This window comes from Agelaius tricolor, unplaced genomic scaffold (genome assembly GCF_023055355.1).
Source record: "Agelaius tricolor isolate 1412-34295 unplaced genomic scaffold, bAgeTri1.0.p SCAF_26, whole genome shotgun sequence".
NCBI classification, from domain to species: domain Eukaryota; kingdom Metazoa; phylum Chordata; class Aves; order Passeriformes; family Icteridae; genus Agelaius; species Agelaius tricolor.
This window is the reverse complement of record NW_027269286.1, coordinates 1898238-1922934: the sequence shown is the minus strand read 5'-3', so window position 1 is coordinate 1922934 and position 24697 is coordinate 1898238. Positions and strand designations below refer to the sequence as shown.

Sequence of the window (24697 nt, the reverse complement as noted above, 5' to 3'; positions counted from 1 at the left end):
CTGTGTCTTAATTTTTCAGAGCTTGCAGCTGATGATATGTTTAAGACAGCCCTCAGTTCTGGCAGGGCTTGAAGCAAAAGTTACTTCAGTACTGTCAGAAAGTAAAAAACTAGCAACATGTGAAGTGACAGAGTTATACTCTGAGCAGTCAGTGAGTTTGAAGTTACAGCTTTCTGACCTTGAGTTTTCTGCCCTTGCAGCTTTCTTCTTCACTCTCTGGTACCCTAAACCTGAGGCCAAGAGGGAGTCTCACTGCTTGTAGCAGGCACTGTCAGAACACAACACATGCCTCTCTGCAAACCTTTTCAGCTCTATGATCGCCCAAAATCTCATTTCTACTAATGCAAAGTTTGAATCTCTACCACCATTTTCATGCTGTTCTAGTCTCAAAATCACTGGCCAAACTACTAATTTAGAGAGCATAACAAGTGTGTTTGTGTGCACACAGTGGTCTCTTTTTTTCCTATGTAATATGCAAGTAAAAGAGAAGACAAATCTAAAACGGCAATAACCTGTGAGAATTGTGGTAGGAAACAGGTCTCACTTCCCCCACTGACACCAAAGACAGGAGAGAAAACATACATGGATTTCAAGCCCAGTTCACACTGGACAGGGATAATGATGTGATCAGGGCACCTGGGCATCCCCAGGTGGGCTCTGTGCAGTGTCCAGCCAGGAGGTGACAGATGTCCCAGAGGTATCCTGGAAGAGACCTGACAGAGCAGCATGGGCAGAGCCACAGTGTCCTCTGGGAAGTCATATATCCATAGCTGTGGTTTTGGGGCTGAGACCAGGAGCAGCACACAGAGCTTCTGTTTTTTCTTGTGTCCAAGTGTTCCCTCCATCCTTATATACCTTCAGTATATTCTCAATTGGGTTCCTTACTTCATGAGTAATATGTAAGCAGTGTTTCTCTGCACATGCTACACTGTTTGTACCCCAGAATAAAGCAAGGAGAAGGGAAGTTGTACAGAAGCTGCTTGGCTCAGAACCTCTGGTTGTGAGTACCTGCCTGTGAGGATAGCTGCACCCTCTGCACAGGACCATGAGGGTGGGTGTGCCAGCTCAGTCAGCCCACGGTCCTGTGCTAAAACAAACTCAGTGCCAGCCTGACTCAATGCCAAACCATGTCTGAGTGCATGAGAGGGGAGAAAAGGGATTTCTGCCTGTTGACTCCACATACCTTCTCAGAATCTGTCACGGCTACTTAAGGTCAGCAATATGCTATGGCCAGGAAGGTTTTGCTTCCCTAGGGATGTGTGATTACAATCCTGAATGCCAGATCTCCAGTCTTGACTTTCCACTCCCATTTTACCCTCCCATTCCACTTGTACTTCTTTCACCTGGCAGTGAGGTCATGGTTATGAGACTTGCATCAAAAATTTTTTCCTTCCTGTGATGGCCATCTGTTTCTCTCGCCTTCAGATAACTTTGAGTCAAATGTTTTCCTTTTTTCTTCCTCCTGAAAGAACATCCCTCAGAGCACCTCACTGTGGTGCTCTGTGGATTGTGTTTGTACTTGGTTATTGAGCTGTGGACAAAAGTCAGTCTGTATGTGATGATGCCAATATAATTTTTTTGATTGGCATTGGCTAATTACACTCACATTCTTAGTCATACTAATTGAACAAATTGTCTTGACCTGGGAAAGGCTTTAGAGTGTGGTAGTGTAAAATAAAGAGACAAGTTTAAAATGGAAAACCTTACAGTCTTCTGATAAAGAAGACTGAAAAAACAGAAATGCATATCAGAAGAGGCTTTAAAAATGGTCTCTGAGAACCTTTTTTCTACTAACTCCCCTGTTTTCCTATAAACAGAGTATGTTTCTTTGTGCAGGTGAATGTAGAACTGAGCCTTAAGACATTAAGCTCTTTGCAGCAAGTACCCTGGTTTCTCCACACAGCCTTATTTTCAACATTCTCTTTAAGAAAACACATTTTTTTCTCATTTACTCATTTTCTTCTCATTTACTCTTCTCATTTACTTGACTGTTTTATTTTCTAAATCTAACTTGCCTGTGTCCTTGTCATTGCTTCCTTCAGAGATTCACAGTTATGCCCCCCCTGCATTTTCTTCCCTATGAAACTGAGATAAACCAGTGAGAGACAAGAAAAAGTTTCCATCTTGCTCACCTCAAGGGACTGGGGAGGAGCATTTCTGTCTAACTTGTCCTTGTTAATCTAATAATTTGCTCCAATAAATCATTGTCCATGGGTTGTTTATGTATAAACAGGTTCTGTGAAGGATCACACCCTGTTTACAGCAATTCATTAACTGGAAAGACACTATCTTAGCTAATTGAATTGTTATATTTAAAGAGTTTCCTTCAACTCTGGACAGAAATAAAGATCCAGCAGTAAGTGTATTACCCAGTAAACCATTTCTAGCTTAATTTTCTATAACTCTTGTTCAATGAGGGGGCCTGTAAGAGGTTTTGCTTTCTTTCACAGGTGCCACCAGTGCTTCTGGACAAGCAGTTTTCAGAATTTACACCGGATATCACACCTATTATTCTGGCTGCCCACACCAACAATTATGAAATCATAAAGCTCCTGGTGCAGAAGGGGGTGTCTGTGCCCAGGCCACACGAGGTGCGCTGTAACTGTGTCGAATGTGTCTCAAGCTCAGATGTGGACAGCCTCCGCCACTCTCGCTCCAGACTCAATATCTACAAGGCTCTGGCGAGCCCATCATTGATTGCTTTATCCAGTGAGGATCCTTTCCTTACTGCTTTTCAACTGAGCTGGGAGCTGCAGGAACTGAGTAAAGTCGAAAATGAGTTTAAGTCAGAGTATGAGGAACTGTCACGGCAATGCAAGCAATTTGCAAAAGATCTCCTGGATCAGACACGGAGTTCCAGGGAATTGGAAATTATTCTTAATTACAGAGATGATAATAGCTTGATAGAAGAACAAAGTGGTAATGATCTTGCAAGATTGAAACTGGCAATTAAGTACCGTCAAAAAGAGGTGAGTGTGCTGGAGAATATTTGAGTGTATTCAGTAGTAGTAATGTGATAGATAAGAGCCTGAAATACATCCTTTTACAGAGACAAATTTTTGCTTATCTTTTTTTTTGTGCTACTAGGTTTCTGTTCTTTTTATAGTTTTAATTAGATGAATTTGAATAGTTGTTACAGTTTGATAGTATCACAATTCAAAATGTTCTCTTCTAGCACAAATTCTATGAAACTCTTTTTCTTTTTCACCTGAATAGACATAGTCTTCAGCAGTTGTGCTCTGAAGTGCTCTTCAGTAATAGAGTGAGAAATATATAAAGCATACTTTAAATTAACTTGGACTGTGTCTGAAAGAAAAAGTCAGCTGTGTTTAAACACACTCTAGAGGTACCTCTGTAGAGATATTTCTTCAAAAACTAGCTATTACAGATTGTGAAGCAGAAGTGTCATAGCCATGCATCATTCCCAAAAATGTTAGCATTCAGATTCTCTTTCATAAAGAATTCAAAATGGAAATACATGGGTATTGGTGTCCATGGCAGTTAAAAGTTCATACATTTGCTTCACCAATGTGTACATTCAATTGGAATCAGAGGATGTCTGCATATATTTTTAAAAGTACTCTGGTTCTTTTGTGTGTGCAAAAGCAAAAGAATCAAGACACAAAAATAAGTTAGGAAGACAGTTCCCATGATATTTCCAAACCTTCACCTAATCCCTGCATATCATCATGTCAGAATATGTTGTATTATCTTATTGGGAAACAGTACATACCAAGTCAGCTGAGCTATGGAAGCTTATAGGCAAGACAAATGTATTCAGTATTTGTTCATATTCATTACAGCAAATGCTTAAAAAACTTCTGTGTTAAATCATATCACTGCTAAATTTCTGTTCTGCAAAATATACTAGTAAATGTGTTATTAAATATGTTAGAAAGGTTTGAAGAAATAATAACCAAACATTCTTTTGTTCATTTGAAACATAGTTTAGTAGTCCTAAGAAGCTACTGTGAAGGTAGGGAATTACTGAAGTACTGACAGAAAAAAAAATCTCAATTGGTCTCTGACTTCATAAGTCTTCTAATAAGCATTTTTCCCCTCAGAAAATGTATTGCATAATTTTATGTTTTATAGTATAATGTTTCAGGCAACATATTCACTGCCTTCATAAATTATTTTCAGATTGTACTTTGCCAGATTTAACAACCATTATTTCTATTTCTTTAAATGCTAGTCCTGTCTTACAGTCATATAAGAAGCTGAAGCTTGGACTTCTGTTTTCGCAAGGATTCATACATTGAAATAAAATTCTGACCTCTCATTGTTTGTTCAGTTTTTTTAAAACCATAACACAAAACTTGATTTTTTTTTCATTTGAGATAGAGACAGTGATAGGCATATGTAGGGTGAAATGTTTTTTATAGTTACATCTGATTGCTGTGCCTAATTAAGTTGCAATAATACAGCTATTACATAGTTGATTCTTCATAATAGAAAACATTAGGCCATACTGATTTAGTGAAACAATTCCAAATCAGTGGATCTTTTCTATTTTACACACATTTTGCATTTCTGTAAAATTTTCCCACTATCCCTACCATTTGATTCTCACTGAAGTAAAATCCAGGTTTACTAAATGTGTTCCACAATTATTTCCATACTGGTTGCTGAAGCAAACAGTAGAATCTCTTAACTGTTCAGCTATTTTATTTCTGATCATTACTACAGTATTCTGGTAGGTGCAGCCCTTAGCTCAAGAAACTTATCTGAGGCATAACAGTTGCTTGGATTCTAGCTGTCCTGATCCATAAAGATCATGATAAAAATACATCATCAGGTTCTTTCTATTTCTTGTGTTAAGTATGTTACAGGAGACACAGCCTCTGGCTGGATCCAGCAGCCTCCAGGGTCAGGGGATTCTTTCAGCTTGGGCACTGGAACCCAGCCAGGAGCTCTTGATAGTACAGTGTTTTGGGCAATATATTCACTGCTTTTATAAATTATTTTCTGATGGTACTGTGCCAGACTTAACAATGACTATTTCTGAATCTTTAAATGCCTCTCCTGCAACAAAACAGCAAAACAGCTAAGAATTCATTGTCTTTCCCTCTTATCTTACAACCCATCCCTAAAATCTCAGCCTTTATTCATGCTGTGACCAAAGAACATTCTAATGCCATACTGGGGCTGAGGTCAGAGCTCCACAAGTAAGCAATCAGGTCTGGTTGTCCAGAATGTCCAGTCTCAGTCCAAAAATTGCAGCTAAAAGTGACAAAATAATGAGGCATGTGTCCTTTTACACTGTTATTATGATTAAGTGCTCAGGAGTTAAGTATTACTTTTTTCCTTTAAAGTTGAAAATAATTCCAAAAATTATTAGCAGAGATTCCTTTTGGCATTTTAAGCAAGCAGACATTAAAACTAAGTCCTGTAAAAGGGTGTGGTGGTCTTTGGGTAACATACCTTGGTTTAATCTCAAGACACTGGATGGTGTAGAACAGCAGATTTAGGGTACTTGTGGAAACAAACAAGTGGATGGTGAAGAATTTTCATTGTGTAAAGAAATGAAAATTGACAAACATGAGTAAAGAAAATTACCAAGCTCAGAGTTTTTGAGGACTTTCCAAAATGACATGATGCTTGAAATGTAGATTTAGAAATGCCTTGTAATGAACAGAGGAAGTCCCTTGAATTCAGATGATTAGGCAGTGCTTTGTGTAGTGCTCTCCAAGCTCCTGGTGTCACCCTGTGTTTGTGGAAATTGAGAGTGTACATTCATTTTTAGAGCTCTCCATGTTCTCCGTTTTGCTGCTGAAGTGGGCCTTCCACAAACCAAGAACATTATGCTAACTGGATTTGAGGTTCTCCACAGTGAAAGTTGCTCATCTCTGCATTTCCATTCCTTTCACACTTGTCATAATACTGTGATTCTCATTCATGTGCTGTCAGAAGGCATCTCAGTGATATCGATTCTCATTCCATGGAGTCCAGTCAGAGGTAACCTACAGTGTATTATCAACAAAGAAACTTCCCTGATAAAATCATCAGTCTTCTTTATTAATAACTAATTAGGTTGAAAGATTTATTGTCTCAAGTTTACCTTCAGGATAATGTCTGGCAAGACTGTGGATATCTGTTCAGAGTTATGGGGCAGAACCAGGAGAATATCTGCCAGATTATGTGGGGTTTTGTAGCATAGCCCATGGGACAGAACATCCAAGGTGCCTTTTTTTTCTGTTCATTTTGCACCACTGGTGCCATTTTACTGTAAGGAAAGAAGCTTGTGGTGCCTGTTTCTGACACCTACTGTTGCCTGGGCTACAAACAGCAAACAAAGAAAGGTTCCCTGAAGTCACACAGCCACCCTGCACTGCACACAAACATTTTGTTGTCCAATTATCTGTTTGATATTATCTCAAGTAAGGGAGAGTTTGGTTTTATGAAGGCTGCCACAAGTTCATTGGGGTAGATTCTAAGCACACAATGAGCAGTGAGAAATAAGTTTCCCTGGTTTCTGAACCAAATGAAAATGTTATCTGAATTAACTGCAGCTCCACATAAGGATATAGAAGGCAAATCCCAAACCCTCTATGTGGTTCACAAGCAAATCTGAATTCAAATTAATTGCAAACCTCTGGTGCAGCAATTCAATCAAGTAGAAGAGAATAGTAGCTCTCTTCATTGATTAGTAAACAGTCATCTTTTCACTCATTGTAAAATGTGTGTTTTCTTGTCATATATATTTAGAGTTTTCAAAAGAGATATCAGAGCAAAAGCCCAGTTTCTCTCACTATTCAGTTAACTTTGTTTTAGCTTTGGTTCTGTTTAGGTATTAAGCATATAGCTACAAAAATTTGAAAAAGTGCTTACTACAATGCTTACTAATTTTCCCTTACATGTGAAATAAAGAAGGGGAGGTTAATAGGCTGAATCAGTATGATCTGGTTTCACTGTAAGTTTAACCAGTGCAATTTAAATACTTATACTGGTCTTTTATATCTCTGTTTCATTTTTGCCTCATGCTAAATGTCCCATTTCTTTTAAGCTGTGGCTGTATAAGCTCAAATACAGTAACAGGATGAGGTTATAATTATTGGTAGTATTGCCTCATTTTGCTTTGTAATTAGACATTCTCATACCAAAACAGAAGAAAGAGGAAATTCTAAATATGTAACTGTTGAGCGTTTCTCTCTCACTTCTTGAATGAACACTGGCTGGTTTGGTTTGGGTTCACTTTTTTCTTTTTGTTAATCTTTTCCATTCTTAGGTTATGCTGATCATCTTTCTCTTCCTCGACTAATACACAATCTCTGGTAAATTTGTAAATAGGATATAAAGAGGTTAAATTCTGCCTATTTCAAATTAGCAGTCTGGAAAGATTTTAATAAGCTTTTTTCTGCTTTTATCTTAAAAAACCTGAAGTAAACGTGTGGTTTATTCAGCTTCCATCCAGGGTTATGTGTCATGTTGACACCTATCTATAGAAGCCAGAACTAAGTTTTCTAAAGTTTTTCTAATCCTGAATTAACTTTTTAAAGGTTTGATTAAAAAATTCTATATTTTACTTTCTCTCCCGGTTTACTAGACATGCAGCTGCTTAACTACTAAAACTCTCCCAAATATTTCTAGTTGGAGCTCTAGATGCTCTCTCTCCCCAGGGGTAGGACCTGTTTTTTTCTGAGTTGTGAGCAGCTGCAGAATGTGTACTAGCAAAGGGCAGAGAGAAAAAGGGAGTGGGTTCAACAATTTGATGTATTTAAACAATTAACAAGTGTTCAGGCCTTATTAGAAAGAATTTCAGGGAAAATGTTTCAGGGAAATCAGCTTCTAACTAAATTTAAATACCAAATACAATAATATGATATTCAGATTTCCTGCATCAATTCAATGTTTCTAGGAAAGTGATGCTGAAATATAAAAAAAAAGTTGTTTGGTTTTGATAATAAAAACCATCTGTTTGCTTCTGCTCAAAAGAGGACTTTTTAAAAAGGAATCATCAGTTCTTCCTAGTTTTCTATGCAAAATACAGCCTCAGTGAAATGAAAATGTTTCACAATAATGTCAAAAATTCAGTGAAATTTTCAATGAAAACATGCCTAGTCATTTCAAATCTGTTATTTCATGTCAGTGTTTAAACACTTCATTTCAATGAAAGAAAGGATTTTGTTTGTCTGCAGTTACTTGTAAATCCACTTGGACTATGACATGTTTGCCAATTAAATTCTTATAGCTAATATTATCCATATCACATTATTACAGAAACCAGTGTAGGCATGATAGAAAGCAAGAATTGCTGATTTTCAAAACTGTTTTAGCAATTCCTAGAGAAAAATAATTTTAAACTACTGAAATGAAAAGCTGCTATGTTCTTAATAATGTTTTTAATGTTTAATTATAATGAATTTCTCATAAAAGTCTTCCAGATGCAAAAACATGAACTACTGACTCTGTAAGCAGGAATGACTTTGGAAAAACAGCATCTTAAGGATTGTTCTGTGTTTAAAATTAGCCCACACCTGAAACATAAGCAGAAACACAGTGGCCATGTGTAGCAAGTCACTGTGTATATGAGTATTTGTCAAAAGGCTGCAAAGGTGCACTCAAAAGTCTCCATGTAAAAAATAACAAAACCTCACAAAAACCAGACTCTGATAATATTTGGACATTTTTGACACCAAAGGAAGACATGTTTAGTCTATGAATGGCATAACTGAGAGGAGTGATATATACACGTTTGTGTCCATGTCTCCAGAAGACCCATTTCTGCAGACTCTCAGCTATAGCACTCAAAAAATTTGACAAACATTTTTCCATGCTAGAGTCAGGTACTCTAAACTAGGTCATATGTTTGCTTTGTAAATCATGTAAAAGTCTCCATGTTTATAGATAAGAAGTCCACAGATTGTTAAATAGTATGAATTAGGTGAGTAGATTATCTGCTACACATACAGAGCCTTCTTCTACTTGGTTATATAATCCTTTCAGTTGGAAAAAAACTTTAATTCCAACAATTAATCCAGCACTGCTGAGTCCACCACTAAGCCATGCCCCTCAGTGTCACATATAAATGTCTTTTGAATACTTCAGGGATAGTGACGCAACCATTTCCCTAAGCATCCTGTTCCAGTTCTTGACTAGCCTTTTGGTGAAGAAATTTTTTCCCAACATTCAATCTAAACCTCGCCAGTGGAATTTGAGGTAATTCCCTCTCATTCTATCACTCATTACTTAGAAGAAACCAACCTCCACCTCACCACAACCTCCTACTCTGCAGGCTAAACAACCCCAGTTCCCTCAGCCACCCCTCCATGAGACTTATGTTCCACACCCTTCTCCTGCTCCGTTTCCCCTTTCTGGACATGCTGCAGCACCTCAATGTCCTTCTTGTAGTGAGGGGCTCAAAACTGAACACAGGATTCGGGGCCTCATCAGTGCTGAATACGGGGGGGTCAATCACAGCCCTGGTCCTGCTGGCCACACTATTGCTGATGCGGACCAGGGCCTTCCTGGCCACCTGGGCACTCACATGGCTCGTGTTCAATTGCTGTTGAACAGCACCCCAAGGTCCTTTTCCACTGGGCAGTTTCCCAGCCACTCTGCCCCCAGCCTGTAGCACTGCCTGGGGTTGTCATGACACATGTGCAAGACCTGGCACTTGGCCTTGTTGAACCACATGCTATTGGCTTCAATCCATCGATACAGCTTTTACAGATCCTGTAGAACCTTCCTATTCTCCAGCAGAACAACACTCCTCAGCCTGGTGTCTTCTGCAAACTGACCGGGGGTGCAGTTAATACCCTCATCCAGATCATTGATAACTATACTAAACAGGCCTGGCCCCAACACTGAGCACTGGGGTCACCACTAGTGACCAGCTACCAACTGGACGTAATTCAATTCACCACCATTCTCTGGGCCCAGTCATCCAAACAGTTTTTTTAAGCTGTGAAGGGTATTCCCGTCCAGGCCATGACCTTCCAGTTTCTCCAGGAGGAACACTGTGGGGAATGGTGTCAAAGGCTTTACTGAAGTCCAGGTGGCCAATATCAACAGCCTTCCCTCATTCAGGTCACCTTGTTATAGAAGAAAGTCACTTAGTCAAGCAGTGATGTAGGTATCCCTGTGGAAGATGTACTTACTGCTGCTAGGAAAAAATGTTCCTAAATCACAGGTCACATCTGCTTAATACAGCATTTAGTTGTGGTGAAGCAATTTTCCTAGAATATGTGAACAAATTCCTTATAGAGTCAATAGACAGAGGTATGCACAGAGGGAGATCCTGTCTGTTCAAGATAAGATGTCTAAGTTCATTCCAGAGACATCTCTCTCTGCTTCTGTGGCTGGATAAGGAAACAGTGTGCTTCATTTAGAAGAATTACTTCACTAGGCATTGAAAATGTATAAACAAGTTAGACAATTTACTGCATTAACTGCAATTTCTACCCTGTTGTAACAGAGACTTTGAATTCTGTAGGCACAGAGCCCACATAAGGGGAAATTAATTTCAGCAATAAGTAATTAATGATGTCTCAGAAGTCATCAATAACCTTTAAATGCTATATGCTACACACAGGTTTCAACCTTCTCATCACCGTTCTAGTTAAACTATTAATGAACTAAGATCAGCGACTTTTTATTTCAAAAACTTGATGGAAGTAATTAACTCAAAGACGAAACTTTCTGTTAATGAAGTACAGTGGAAATCTCTCATTTCAATTGCTTTTCTGCATCTTCATTAAAAGAAATGTTGCTGGGATATCTGCCTCAAACAGGAAAAACCAATAGAGCAAACCTCTAACCAGCAGCGCACAACCCTTCTGTTGAGACTGGCAGCAGCAGAAGTTGGTTTGAAGGAGTCCCTGCTGATGCGCCTACAAGCTTCCCTACAAACCTGGGATAGATTGAGGACCATGGCACAAAGTGTTCTGTGCTTCTGTCCAAAATCTAACTAATCCATTTCCATGCTAGGTTTAACTGGCTTAAAATAAGAGTGACTGAAGCACATTTGAACATGCTGACACTGAAGCTTCTACATGCTGTTGCAGTGACATTTTTTCCATTGACTGGCTCTCTCCATTGAGTGTTTATTGAACAATAAGACAGCCAAAGAAAACTTGTTTTAGGCCTATCTGCTCATTCTTTTAATCTATCTTCTCCTTGTTCCACCAGATGTCCGCAGAGGAATCTTCACTTCCTTCCTTACCCCTTCCTACATTTAGTGTAAACCTTAGATATCAAGATATAATAGTAACGGGTGTCTTCATCCATTGCCTTCATCAATATGTGCATCCATTGTCAAACAAAAGATTTATGAGAAAAACAAATGCTTCTTAGATGAACTCACTCTTGTGCCTCCAAAGAGATCAGATCTATATATATTATTCAGTTGAGCAGAGAATATTAATTTCTAAACTTTCCAGATCCAGGAACTAAAGTAGAAAAATTAGGAGAAATGCTCAATATGGCAGTGGTTTGACAAAGGGAAACTTGCATTTTGAAAGTTATATAGGGTTTAATTTTGAGTGCTGGCTTTTCAACTTCTAGGGTATTTTTCAAAGAGGAAGGAAAATGTTTACACAAAACTATCAACACGTCCTCCTTGCAGAGATACTTGGCTTTCTTCTATAAATAATAGGATGATAGTCTTCAGGGTTGGTTCTTGAGATCCTATTTTACAGAAATAAGATATTTTAAGAAAAGATTTCAAAAAATTGAAAACTCTTTTGTTATGGAGAAAACAGTCTCACATGTTGGTGAGCACTTGCAGACTAGAAAGGACTTGATAAGGAAGGATTTTGCAGAATGTTTCAGAGAACAGTGAAAAGTCAAGGTGAATACATATGAATAGGAGAAGAAAGAAATCCAAAGGTGAACATCACCTGCTATGTTATTATGTTATTACATCAAATCATGGCTTTTATTCTTTGAGTGTATTTCATTCCTGAGTAGTATTGGATAAATGTGAGGGTCTTTAACATCTGTGGGAGAGGAAGACCAATGAAGATCTTCAGAAAGTAGAAATTACTGAAGGTCTACAGAGTACAACATGCCTATGCTCTGTTTGTCAAGTACAAAATCTGGCTTGTAGGTTTTTCAGGTGGATGGAGAGGACATATTTTACTCTGCTTGCTGAGCATAAATGACAATAATGTTTAATTATCAGGGTAATGCAGTTGTTTAAATTAGAGGTTGTTTTAAATAGCCGTCCTTAAGGGCTTTATTAGCAGCTTATTAGCAGCAGCTCACAAAAATACATGACTCGGTTACATGGCATTTGACATTAAGACAAGCTGAAAGTGTAACATCATGTAAAACAGTTTGACACATTATTAATAAAATTAGTTCACGTGTTTGATTCTGCCTTCTTAATAGCACACAGAAAGAAACTAGAAATAGCCATTCCTGTAGTGTGCTTGTGCTGTGAGTTTCTGACTCATTCCACATAACCTCAGGTTTTTAACTACAGTACCTGTGTCAGCAGCCCAGCCTTGGGTTCCTTCATCATTGATGGGAAGAGACAGACATTTCCAGGCAACTCAGGTCATCTGAGAACAAAATATTTTTTGTCACTACCTATCTTGCTTGCAATTATTTTAGAGGTGACAAAGGACAACTAGATGTGTTATACAGGCTAAAAAGGATGACATATAATTTCTGGAAGATAACTAACAGTGACTATTTTTTTAAGTCCTGATATTCTGTTTCTTTGAGACCCAAAAAAAGCCTTTAAGATGAAATGGTGAACCTGTTTACTGGAGTCACTTCTAGTGCATTGTAGGATCTAAGGGTCTGCCTGGAGAAGTAAGCGTGATGCAAAGCTGCATTTCAGAGTTTTGTTGTAAGGGAAAAATCCTCAATTTTACATAAAGACGCTGAAGATCAGATGGAAAGTTTTGCAAGAGAGAACTGTAAGAGCTATGACAGCCTGCAAGATTGCACTTGTGTTAAGACACTTCTTCATCATTATTTCCAAAGCTGAAACCTCTAGTGAATTTATTCAAAATCAGTCAAAATGCTGAAATAAAGGATAAAGCTTTGATATACAGTGAAAAAATACTTTCTTTCAATGCATGTGGCCTTATTCTCAATAAAAATGTGTTGGTCAAATCACATTAAAAGTAAGTAGCATAATAACACTTAAATAAGGAGAAATAATCATTTTCATAGTAAATTAGGGTTATATCTTCCTAACCTGGCTATGAAAAAAAAAGCTTGTTCTGTACTAAACCTTGACAAAAGTAGCCTGGCAAGAGGAGCACTTTTTCTTTTCAGACTGATCATTCCAGGTATGATCTGCAAATTACAGTGCACAAATGATGGTCAAACAAGACCTTATCAATACTTAAGGCTACATTGGTTTGAGGTTGTCCTGCTTTTCTGGTGCAACTTTCAGCCAGAGCAAACATACCTGTTGTGTTTTCACCCCATCTGACAAGTAAGCACCACACAACTGCTTGCTCGCCCTCCCCCAGTGGCATGGGGGTGAGAATCAGAAGAGTAAATTTAAGAAAACTCATGGGTTAAGATAAAGGCAGTTTAATAAATAAAGCAGAAGCCACTCAGGCGTGCAAAGCAAAAGAAGGAGCTCATTCCCCACTGAGGTCACTTCTAGACTGGGTTTTCTATGATCTGATGACAGGAGCTGAGGGGGCACACGCACTGTAGCCGGTGTGCTGGGAAGTCTCTGTCATCGAATGTACAGAGGATGACACATACTTGCCTTTCTTCTCCTGTGGTGTTAAGGAATCTGGCAACCTTAGTCTTTCTCATATGTGTTTGCCAGTATATAACCTGGCATCTCTGCTGAAAGCATAAAAAAAAGCCCTAAATAGATTTTAAGGGTTCAGAAACAGTATTTTTGTTCTTACTAATATTGCAGCAGTACTCCAGGGATATTTAACTTCCCAAATAGCTCAATGAGTTTGAAGTAATCAAGCAATATGAATTTTCAGGTGCCTGAGGAAGGAAAAGGGTGGATCACTATAAAATTATTTATTGCATCAGAAGATAGAATGACCAAGTGTTTGGTTTGCAGATATTCTTTTCACAGGAAAAAACACAGATACTTATATTAGAAAAAAAAGTAGTGAAATCATCCACATAATTAATCAGTGAACTATTTAGCAAATTTATACTATTCTTCATAGACCAGCTTTTCAACAGATATGCTTATTCACTTCAAAACATTTAGGTGAAGATTATTATCCTATAATTTTCTTTTCTTTTAAAAAGAAAATTAAGGAAAAGAAGTTCCCTTCCTTACTGCTTTCCTTCCTTTACAAATGCAGTCAATGTAAATTGACCCATCGTAACACTGCCAATATAAATATTCTGCCAATAAAAACATAAATATTATTCTCTTAGGCTTGAGTCCTTTGGCTTCTATCCTCCCTCAGTTTTCATGGAAAAGCTGGGGTTTATAACAAGCTTAGCAAGCTCAGTACTTCAGAGAAAGAAAGACATTTTCCCCAAGCAGTAGTGATAATACATCTGCCATCAAGTCTTTTTTTTTCTAAAGAGGAGGTGAAGTTTTACCATTGTGAGCTGTCAAGGTTGGAGAATTATGGGGTTTGTGTATCAGATCCCTTGTTGGAGTTTCTAAAATTCCCCAGATTAGAACACTGGTGTTGGATTATCTTTGAAGTTCTAGAACAAAGCAGTAAAGGAGCTTGCAGTTAAATCTTAGAGAATGCTGCAGCTGTTTCCCTGCCCAATTACAATATAATTTAGTTTACTATATAGTTTGGTTATGAAGTATGGAGTTTTTTGGCTGCCATTCCTCTCAGCCTCTCACTGAAGCATTTGTATGCTGAAGAAATCACCTTTTTTTTTTTTTTTTGTGCTGATAGAGGCTGGATTTGGGAGAGCTATGGATTCTGTCAGGGTTGGTACCAACTGGCACAGAGTGGGCAGCAGTAAGTAATAAAGAGACACTGGAGTCTCACCACCACAACCTCAGCAAGTAGGTATTTTGAGTTGTGTGGTACAGAAGATGTTTTGCGTCCTGACTACAGTGTTTGATTATATTAGTAAGACACCTTTACAGATGCAGGCTGGATTTTGTGGAGAAAAAGATGACTGACAATAACATTAGCTCAGGATGTTCCTAGCTCAGGAATGGTCTCTGTGGACCACAGCAGAAGTCTTCAACCCAGCTGATTTTGTTAAATCCTGTATGTTATATATAGGATGACAAAGGTACACATGTGATCTAAATTTAAATTGGATGTCACTGAGGAGCTGAAGGGGTTTTTTTATGTTTACTTGGGCTTTTTCCTCTCTGTACTCACTTATGTTTTACTGTAAAATAAGTTTCTTTATTCTTAATTTTAATGTATCACTGACTCTCAAATTTTCAGTTTAAAGAATCAAGCTTTCATGTATATGATTGGGAAACATCACAGAAGAGAGAAAAAAAAGCAAAAGAAAATATTTCTTCAGAGTACTAGTATCTTTCACAAAGATTAAAGAATGGCTCTTTCTTAGAAATATACCCTTTATGACTTGCTGGAGCAGAGGCCAGGGCATGTGACATACAGGCAGTGACAACAGCCTATGAAGTATATTTCTCTGACAGTGAACAAATTGCCTTGGATTTGTCAAGGAAGAATGCAGCCTCAGACCTTCAGGGACTGAAAAAACCTTTGTTTATATCCTTCCACATATTCTTCTTCCACCTCTAGCTTTTAACAAACAGCCATTTTCTTCCAAACTTTAAAAGAAAATATATTCCTTTACCTGGTAGTACAAGCCAATGTATTATGCCCTATCTCCACAAGAGAATGCTATGGAATCTGGCCAAACAGAAACATCCCCTGAGTTATCTAGTTACTAGAAGCATGCAATGAGTTTTAGAAATACCAGTCTAACACAGAAATGTATAATGTAAAAATCAATAAAATGTTGAGCAAAGAACTGGACTTTGAAAGGTTGTCTGTAATGCTAAATGCAAGCAGACCATAGCCTGGTGGGATGACTGAGTGGTGCTAAGGGATTTGTATTCAGGCTTCAAAAAGTTGCAGATTTGCCTTGCACAGACCTGTCTGGAGAAATAAAAAAAGGGAGCCAGACAAGAGATAATAGGTGGTGGGGATGAGTGGGGTCAAATGCTCAGTCTCAGACACTTGATTTTTTCAGTGTAGATGAGGCCTGAACATCCTTAAAAGTGACACTTATGTAATTCTCAATTAAAATTGGCTCTTTATTGATTCCTTCCTCACTCTGCTTCTTCACCGTGAAAGAAACAGGCAGTGTTCAAACATCTTTACAACAACAGTGAGAGTAACTCCGTGTTTTTTAAGATACCAAACTCTAATGTTTTGCCACAAATTACAGAGCTTCATAAGAGGAAAGAACTATCCAAGGCTGTACTTATTTATCCAGGCTGGCAGATGCTAGATACAGATTTTCATTAATGGCTGTTGTAGGTATCTTCCCATTACAGGAAAGCACAGTATTTCATACGTCTGTTCCCAAAAGAAGGTAATTTTCTTCAACCACAACCTATTGTTAGGTGTAAAAGAGCTTTTGTAAAGCAAGACTTTGGAGCAAGCATTTATACTCCCCTGAAATAGTTTCTAAAATTAATATTTTGTGTTTAAACTGCAGAAGCTACACATGGCTGCACTTGACTGATAAAACTCATGCATCTGTTAGAGACTCACATGCATTTCTCCTGAAAATGGTCTCAGAATAATGCTCATTGAGCATCCTTGCCAAAGACTTTTTATTTCAGTTTAGTCTTTGTGAAGGAACTGGGTGATTAATCTGATTTCTCAGCTCTCAAGATTCTTAGATAAAAACACAGCCAAGTTAAACAAGAGGAACCTAAAGATAAAAAGCATTAAAGTATTTGAAGAGAAAGAAAAGCAGATTAAGTGACTATATACATTCTGTTCCTAAGTATTTGTGAAACTGCAAAGCCAGATCTGCCCATTAATAGAGATCTTTCAACAGAAAAATACTCTGTTTATTTCTTTATCTAGCTTGAATGCTTTTGAAATCAGTCTGTGTTATTATTTTTTCCTGTCTCCCTCTAATTTTGTATTCAGTCAGCCTTCAAATGAGTGTTATGCTTTCCAGGAACTGGATTCCCAATGATTTTGGGGAACTTTGGCCTCTTCAGTTCCACGCAAGCTTCACATCATACAGAGTCACTTCTAAAGAAACTGGGAAACCTTGGAGTTCAACTCTCTTATCTCTTGGCTAGAACAGTATAAGCATGGAATCAAGAACAGTTATGCTTAATATCCATTTTTCACATGAGGATTCAGGATGGCACCTCATAAAGCTAAGCTAACAGAGTAAAATAAAATCTAAATTTGCGTGGCGCTAAGGGGAGGTGATTACCATTGTTTTTACAGAAAATATTTAATAGTGCAGCAAAATATCACTGATCCAAGGTTTCTCTTCACAGAAACAGTCAAAGAGCCTGAAAATGAAGAAAAGAAGGCATTGAAATTTTTGTGTTCAGGTTTCTTTCAAATAAGTCAATACCCTGCTCCAATCTGAAAGGACAGTAAACAAAGGAAAGTGGAACTAAGAATGACACTCTACCTTGTTTTGGCCCCTGCAACAAGCTGAGCAAATGAGGAATAGGGCAGTCTCCAGTGATGCCAATAGAAATTCTCACATGAGTAGGCAATTCCCAAAGACTCTAGCTGTTCTGGTTGTTTTCCTACCCATCCTTCACTCAAAGCTTTTCTTAGCTAATTTTTCTCCAATTAAACTCTCACTGTGTTCTGTGCTTTAGTTGCTTTCAACATATTTGCAGCTCCCTCATGAATTTTGAAAGGTTGGTGTCTTAGTTTGCAACTTTTCCTTCTGGCAATATGGCAGCTACAGATGTAGACGAAGTGGTAGAATGTTCTGTATGTGAGGGAACTCACTAATCTTGTAGTGGAACTGTAACTGTCTTGGATCCTAACCCCTTCTGGCTGACCAGCTAAGGCTTGGAGGCCTTACCAATACAGGACACAAAACTAACTTGAATGTAAGAAAAGTGGAGTCATAGAATGATTTGGACTGGAAACAAGCTTTAACTGCTAATTGCTCACTGGTCCAGAGGTGTGAGGTTTTTTTTCTTTTTACATTCCCTGTGTTGGTATAGGAAGTTTTTTAGAGTACACATTGATTTTGGTCTTGTAGAATGAACTTGAACTTCTGAGTTTATAAACAAAATGTGTTTATAGTCTCAGTTTATTCAGTGTTAGAATGAATACTGAGAGAATGATCAGCCACTATCTCTATTCTCTTGAGAAGTAGTGTACTTTTTAGAAACTATTGGTACAGACGGGAAACTTGGTGTCAGAGGTGGATGAAGAATGCCTTGGGAGTAATAGGATTGAAATGATAAAGACTTAATCAAATATGTGCCCAGTCATATTTACCTTCTTTCTTACTGGTGTCCCCAGGTGTTTTCTGCAAAGTTACTCCCTAGACCATGAATTCTAGCTTGCACTGTTGCACAGGGTTATTCTGTCTCAAATGTAAGACTTTACTAAGAAATATCGGTTTTATTATTTGCTTGCTATGCATGGAAATACACCAGCTAGGTGTGCAAGAACAGAGATTCAGTATAACAGAAGTAAGTTCATATTTTATTTTCTCTTCAGAAACTTACAGGGCTTCTGTAATTGTTTTTCCCTACAAAAAATGTCTTGAATTATGGTGGTTCTAACATTTTCCCAGTGTGGGAGCTAGAAGTATTATACCAACATCATAATTTTGAAGTTTGAAGCTATTTTACACAATCATCCCAAAGCCCAATAACTGATTCATTTTCCTTTACCACTGGGAAGTCTAACAAAGCTATTCATGCGCAGCTGGTTCCTAACAACTGCATTCTAGTTTTAGTTGCCATTGCCTTTTCTAAGCAATTAATCAGAATCACTGCAATTATAGATAAGTCTTGGCTTATTTAATAGATTTTTAATAGGGTTTTTCTGTACTGATTCGTTTTACTGAGAAGGAGTCATGAATCAAAGTAAGAGCTTCTGCCTGTGTTGATGTAGCAAATGAGAAATTTTAAATGCTCAAAGCTGCAATGTCATTAATCCTTTTAAAAAAGCATTTCAGTTTTTACTTTTCTATTTTACTTTTGTTTCCTTCCTCCTCATATTTGAAGTTACAAAATAGAAAAATTAAAATAAAAACCCCTGGAATTGTATTCTGTTCTTGGTGAGAGGATCTAAACTCTGGATTTTATGATGGAGGCATCTGTGGTGTGAATTTGCTCTGCTACAGGGATCTGATGAGGCTCAGGTTGCCCTGATCATATACAAGGTGGTGTCATCTGGTGCTCTGATCCCGAGTGTCCTGGTTTTGGCTGGGATAGATTTAATGTTCATCTTAGCAGCCGGCGCAGAGCTGTGTTTTGGGTTTAGTATGACCATAATGTTGATGACACTCTGATGTTTTGGTTGTTGCTGAGCAGTGCTCACCCTAAGCCAAGGACATCTCAGTGTCCCATGCTCTGCCATTGGCCGGGTGCACGAGAGGCTGGGAGGGAGCATGGCCAGGACAGGTGACCCAAACTGGCCAAAAAGACATTCCATACCTTAGAATGTCATGCCCAGCATATAAACTGGGGGAGGCTGCTTAGGTGGGGCCAGTCTGTGCTCTGGGATGGGCTGGGCAGCACTCAGCTGTGGGTGGGCAACCACATTGTGCATCACCTGTCTCTCTTGGGTTTTATTCCCGTCTCTTTTTCTTTATCATTATTATTGTTGTTTTTTTTATATTAATTTAGTTCAATTGTTCAACTGTTCTTATTTCAACCCATGTTTTTTACTTTTTTCCAATTTTCTCCCCCACCCTACTGAGAGGAATTGGGTGGTGAGTGAGCAGCTGTGTGGTATTTTGTTGCCAGCCAGGGGTTAAACCATGACACCGAGTGAGCTCACTGGTCCCCTTAAGGACACAGCTGCAGATAGAGCTGAGTAAAAGTTGACCAGTTGTTTGCATCCAGCAGGAATCATGGTTATTGAGATGGTCTGCTCCAGCTGGCACAACATTTAGATGGGATGGACCTGAGAATAGGATTTGTTGCAGGAATCAGGGTTTCTGGCCTGAGGCAGAAAACACGCAGTATAATTATACCCAAAGGAATCCAGAACATGGTCTCTAGCTTTTGGAAAGGAAAATGTAGAGCTGATCTAGTCAATAACATTAAAGCATTTAAATTGCAATTAAATGTTGTTTGTCTTAATGAAGCAGTCCTCACAGAGTAAGCACTGAAATTCTCAATTACAGCCTTTGGGGGAAGATATAGAAAAGAATATGCAGTGACATCTCTAAAGGGAGAAACAATCTACCAAATTTAGGAGTCTTCTTAGGGAGGTTGAGACTTGAATCTGTCATTAGTGCCAATGCTTTTCACAGCAATAGATAGAAAATACTGATGTGAATTTGAAGTTAAACTAAATAGAAGAGTTAACTTTTCATTAAATATCTGTGAAAATTTGTAAAATATTAAAAGTAAAGTATTCTAGAGAAAGAAAAAGCAATTGAGCTTGAGCCTTGTAAAATGGGATCACAATCATTGGGAGGTGTATGTGACAAAGCAGCAGACCCCAGAGCAAACCTTTCCTACCAGTGTGTCTGTAATGGCACTGCAGCACAGCACAACAGAGAATCTGGCTATGGCTTCAAAAAAGTATTAATAAGAAAGTTTGTGATAAATGTTTTCAGCTGTTTCTTCCTCAAAAAAAGTCATTAATGTCATTCATCTTTTAGAGAATGCTATCAGACATGGTTCTTTGGGCTACAGCATAACTCCCTTGGTTATGTCAGAAAGGAAACAAATTTTCTTTGACAGCTTTCATTTCTAGATGACAAATTACATCCTGTTTTATAAAACATACTCAACCACCTATTGATGTCAGAATGAGAATTGAATTTGGACCTCAGATTTTGTTAGACTGCTTTTATAAATGTAAAAATAAGCACCTTGTTATAAGTGGAAGTTTTTTATATTTTTTTGTATTTCATAATACAATGAAATAAATACTTGTAGGTAACATTGTAGTACAGTAAAGAGCTAACAACATATTCTGATGATACATTATTTATAAAATTATTATTTCTTTAAAGACCATATAGAGTTAATAGATTCAGTTTTGTTACTTCTTCATAATTTCATTTACTGAGAGATGTGTTTAAAAAAAAACAGATTTAATCAGAAGTGAAAATTAAATTCTGTGTTCTGTAAATGCTTGGATAACACTAGAATCAGGCTGTGTTATTATTTATACCAGATTATTTTTGTTGGTGCTGTGAATTTCTGTTTTTCAGTGGTCTCAGGGAAGAGCCAATTCCTAGCATGACAACTGAAAGAGTGAATACCAGAACATTTTCATATGGGCAGACTCTGTGAAGGAGCTAAAGATGTGAAATCGGGAATAATCATGTAGCAAAATCCCTTGTGTAATTACAAACTGCTGGAAGCCATCATAATGTGAAAATATAAACTTGCTGATTGCTAATTATGTGGAGACAATATCAAAGTCAAATCACATAATACTGACAGTACAAAAGATATTTAAGAATAGTAAAAGAATACCTCCAATCTCTCCAATTAAGGAAGAAAATTATACTACAGTGAAAATATTTTGCACAGGCAATGCAGAACTGGCAAATTAATGTCAAAGAGTATTTCTATTTCTGCTAGTCACAAAATACTTGTGCAAAATAGTTTTTAATTTTTTTATCTCCAAGTTCATCCGGGGACTTCCATGTCTATTTAGCATTAATATGTGATCATCTTATATGTAATGCCATCCATTTATATGGGAATTGTTCTATGCTGGAGCATGTCTTTCTTCCATCCCCTTTTACTCATCCTTTCTAATAGAAATGTGTCTAATAGTTATAGTATAAATTTGAATTGACCAGAGAATTTTTTCATTAAGACCTTTTCCTTATTTTTTTAATGTAGTGAAGGGCTTTTCAGTGGATAAATTAAGAGTATAATAAGAATTTGGAATCGGTAATAAAATACATTAATCACAGATTAAATTGTTTGATCTATTTAACTGTTACCTGTGAGTAATGTCTCTGAGACAGGCTACATGGGCAGCATCTCCACTGTGAGTCCCAGGAAGGTTTCCCTGCCTGCAGTCCCTGTATGCTCTCAAGTATTTACTTATGAAGCATGAAATCAGCGCCTTCCTCTCATTTCCTCTGGTCCTCCACAAGGACCAGAAGGGACAAACTCACCTTTCCTGTGCAGCTGAAGAACAAGACTGTAGGGCTCACCACTGAGCACACTTCTCTTCCATCAGAGTATAACTTTTCCCTGTTAAAACCTTTCCTTCATTTTTTAGCTAATGTAATAAATGTAGGTATAACTACTGACCGTATTTCACAGCATATGAAGACAATCTCTTGACCACAAAAATGAAATCTCTGAGAATTAGTTTGGACATTTTTAATAATGTCATACAGTTCATTGATAAATTAAACTTTAAAAGAAACTTCAGCAAGAGACTTAGGATAATTTTCCAAATGTCCAAAAAATACTTTGGAATGGTTCATAGTTAATATTATATGGCAAATGAGGCTCAGAACCAAAAAGAAAAGTCTTCAGTGAAGAGCCAGATATTTTTGTTGTTTCAGGACATTACTAACCAACCTTGCCAATGTGTTGTTAAAACACACCAGCATGAATATTTAGACCTTTCAGAAATGCATTATATCATCTGTAGATAAACAAACTGTGTTGTGTTTTCTGTTATAAACCTCTGCCTGTGGCACTAGAACTGCTTCCAAATGCAATACGGCTCTTTAAATGCAGACATAGTATTTTTTATGCTTGCTCCATACCATACCATTAGTTGTTTCTTAAATATTTTGTGTCAAGCAAGTAATTGAAAGCACATTACCAAGGCTGCTTCCTCTGACTCCAGCCATACCAAATGCATGGTCTGTGCAAGCTTTCTTCTGTATTTAGAGGAGCAAACCAGTGCTAGAATTCTCTTGTCATATTTTCAAGAAAAGTTATTGCTGATTTCTTATGAAAATATTACTTAAAAAATCATCTCTTCAGTGTCTGGGATTTGAAAATTTTCTGCACTTACTAAAAAAATTCCTGTGCCTCAAAACACCATCCTTGACACATTGTACCTTAACCACACAGTCCCAACACCATAAAATCTAATATGGGTATTAGAAGACAAGGCATTTTTTTAAAACCTGGTCAGAAATGCTTTCTCTATTAACACTGACATTAAGTGTTAATATGCAATTAACACTTGCATATAAATCTGTTTAAAGATTAGAACTAAGCAATGCAGCACCCACCCCATTGTGGAGCATTCTCCAAATGGTGCATTCAGCAAGGATCTCCTCATGGCATGAGGTAACTCTGCATCAGTTCTGGTCTGCCCAGTCCCAGGGCAGCCCAGTATTTGGACATTGGAAAAACTCCTGCCTTTTAGTTAAATTTCTCTACATTGCAAACAGGAACATTAATTCCTTTTTAGATGTGCTTGGCAAGGAGTAGGTCCCCTATATCTGTCACCAGGCTTTGGTAGCTACTGACAGCTGTTTCTTCACATAGCTCCCAACACTGTGAGGGTGGCCAAGGGTGTTTAGAAAAGGGGCACAGGCAAGACCTAGGCACTGATTAGTTTAGGTGAGGATTTTCTTTGTAATTTCTTTCATAATATCTTCCCATTTCTTTAGTAATAGGAAGATGATATGAAGAGGAGGAAGCAAACGTGGACCTGGCATTCTATGGGGCAAAAAGAGGAAAATATTTTATTGAGGAATGACTCACACTTTTTCACTAGTCAAGCAAAGCACCTATCTGTATCTACTCAAGCTAATTAAGTTTTAAAAATGTTTTAGAGAAAATAAACTTGGCAAAAGCATAACTTTGAAACCATCTGCTCTGACCACATACACTATTATTCCAGACATTTTTACCTTGAAAGAAACAACCTGAAACCTTGAGAATGCATTTTTCTAAAGGAGGAGTACATTCTGTTGCTCTTCTTTAGGGCTATTTTCAAGATCCTTACAGTAGAAATAAATTTTCTTATCTTTCACAACAATCAGAGGCAGTTTCACTGCTGGTGCCTGGTAGGCAAATTTGTCTCTGCTAAGGACTCTGACATTTCATTAATGTACACCAGGTTTGAATATGGCTGAAGTAATCAATTCTGACAAGATCCAGACATATATAGGAAAATACATGCTGACTCTCATCTCATTCCAATCTAAAGAGCATTTTTTACTAGTAGTAATCCCAGTAATTTTACAAACAATTTGAGGAGTTACCTGTTTTTCATCCCCAAAGGAACTTGGTTCCTCTGGTTATAAGTATTGTCAAGATAATGTAAGATCCCAAAATAGGTGCATTTGATTCGAGTTCAAATCTGAAATTATTTAGTGAAAAAATACAATTTCGTAATAAGAGAAAAAAGTTTCTGCATAGCTTTACAAACTATTCAGCCAACGGTTTAATCCACTGTATGTATGTAATACACTCGTATGTGTGTTGAGTGTATTGGGTTTGTATGGCAAGATTTTGATAGCTGGGCTGCTTAAGTGAGATGCTTCCAGAAGATTCCCCCCTTTCTCCCATGTTCAGTGCCAGATACTCCAAGGTGGACATGCTTCTGGCCAAAGTTGAGCCCATCACTGGTCATAGTAGTGCCTCTGGGACAGCAGATCTAAGAAGAGGAAAGAAGTTAGTGCGCAGGAACAATTTCAGACAGGGTACAAGAGAGTG

At 37.7% G+C, this 24697-nt stretch overlaps 1 protein-coding gene across 1 annotated transcript in view; it reads left to right on the top strand.

Moving 5' to 3' along the window:
* The window catches only part of TRPC4 (transient receptor potential cation channel subfamily C member 4), a 132256-nt gene that overhangs the window by 68779 nt on the left and 38780 nt on the right, over nt 1-24697 (top strand). The window contains exon 3 of the mRNA XM_071448270.1: nt 2451-2969. Coding sequence (XP_071304371.1) covers nt 2451-2969 — 519 coding nt within the window. The remainder of the gene's footprint in view (nt 1-2450; nt 2970-24697) is intronic.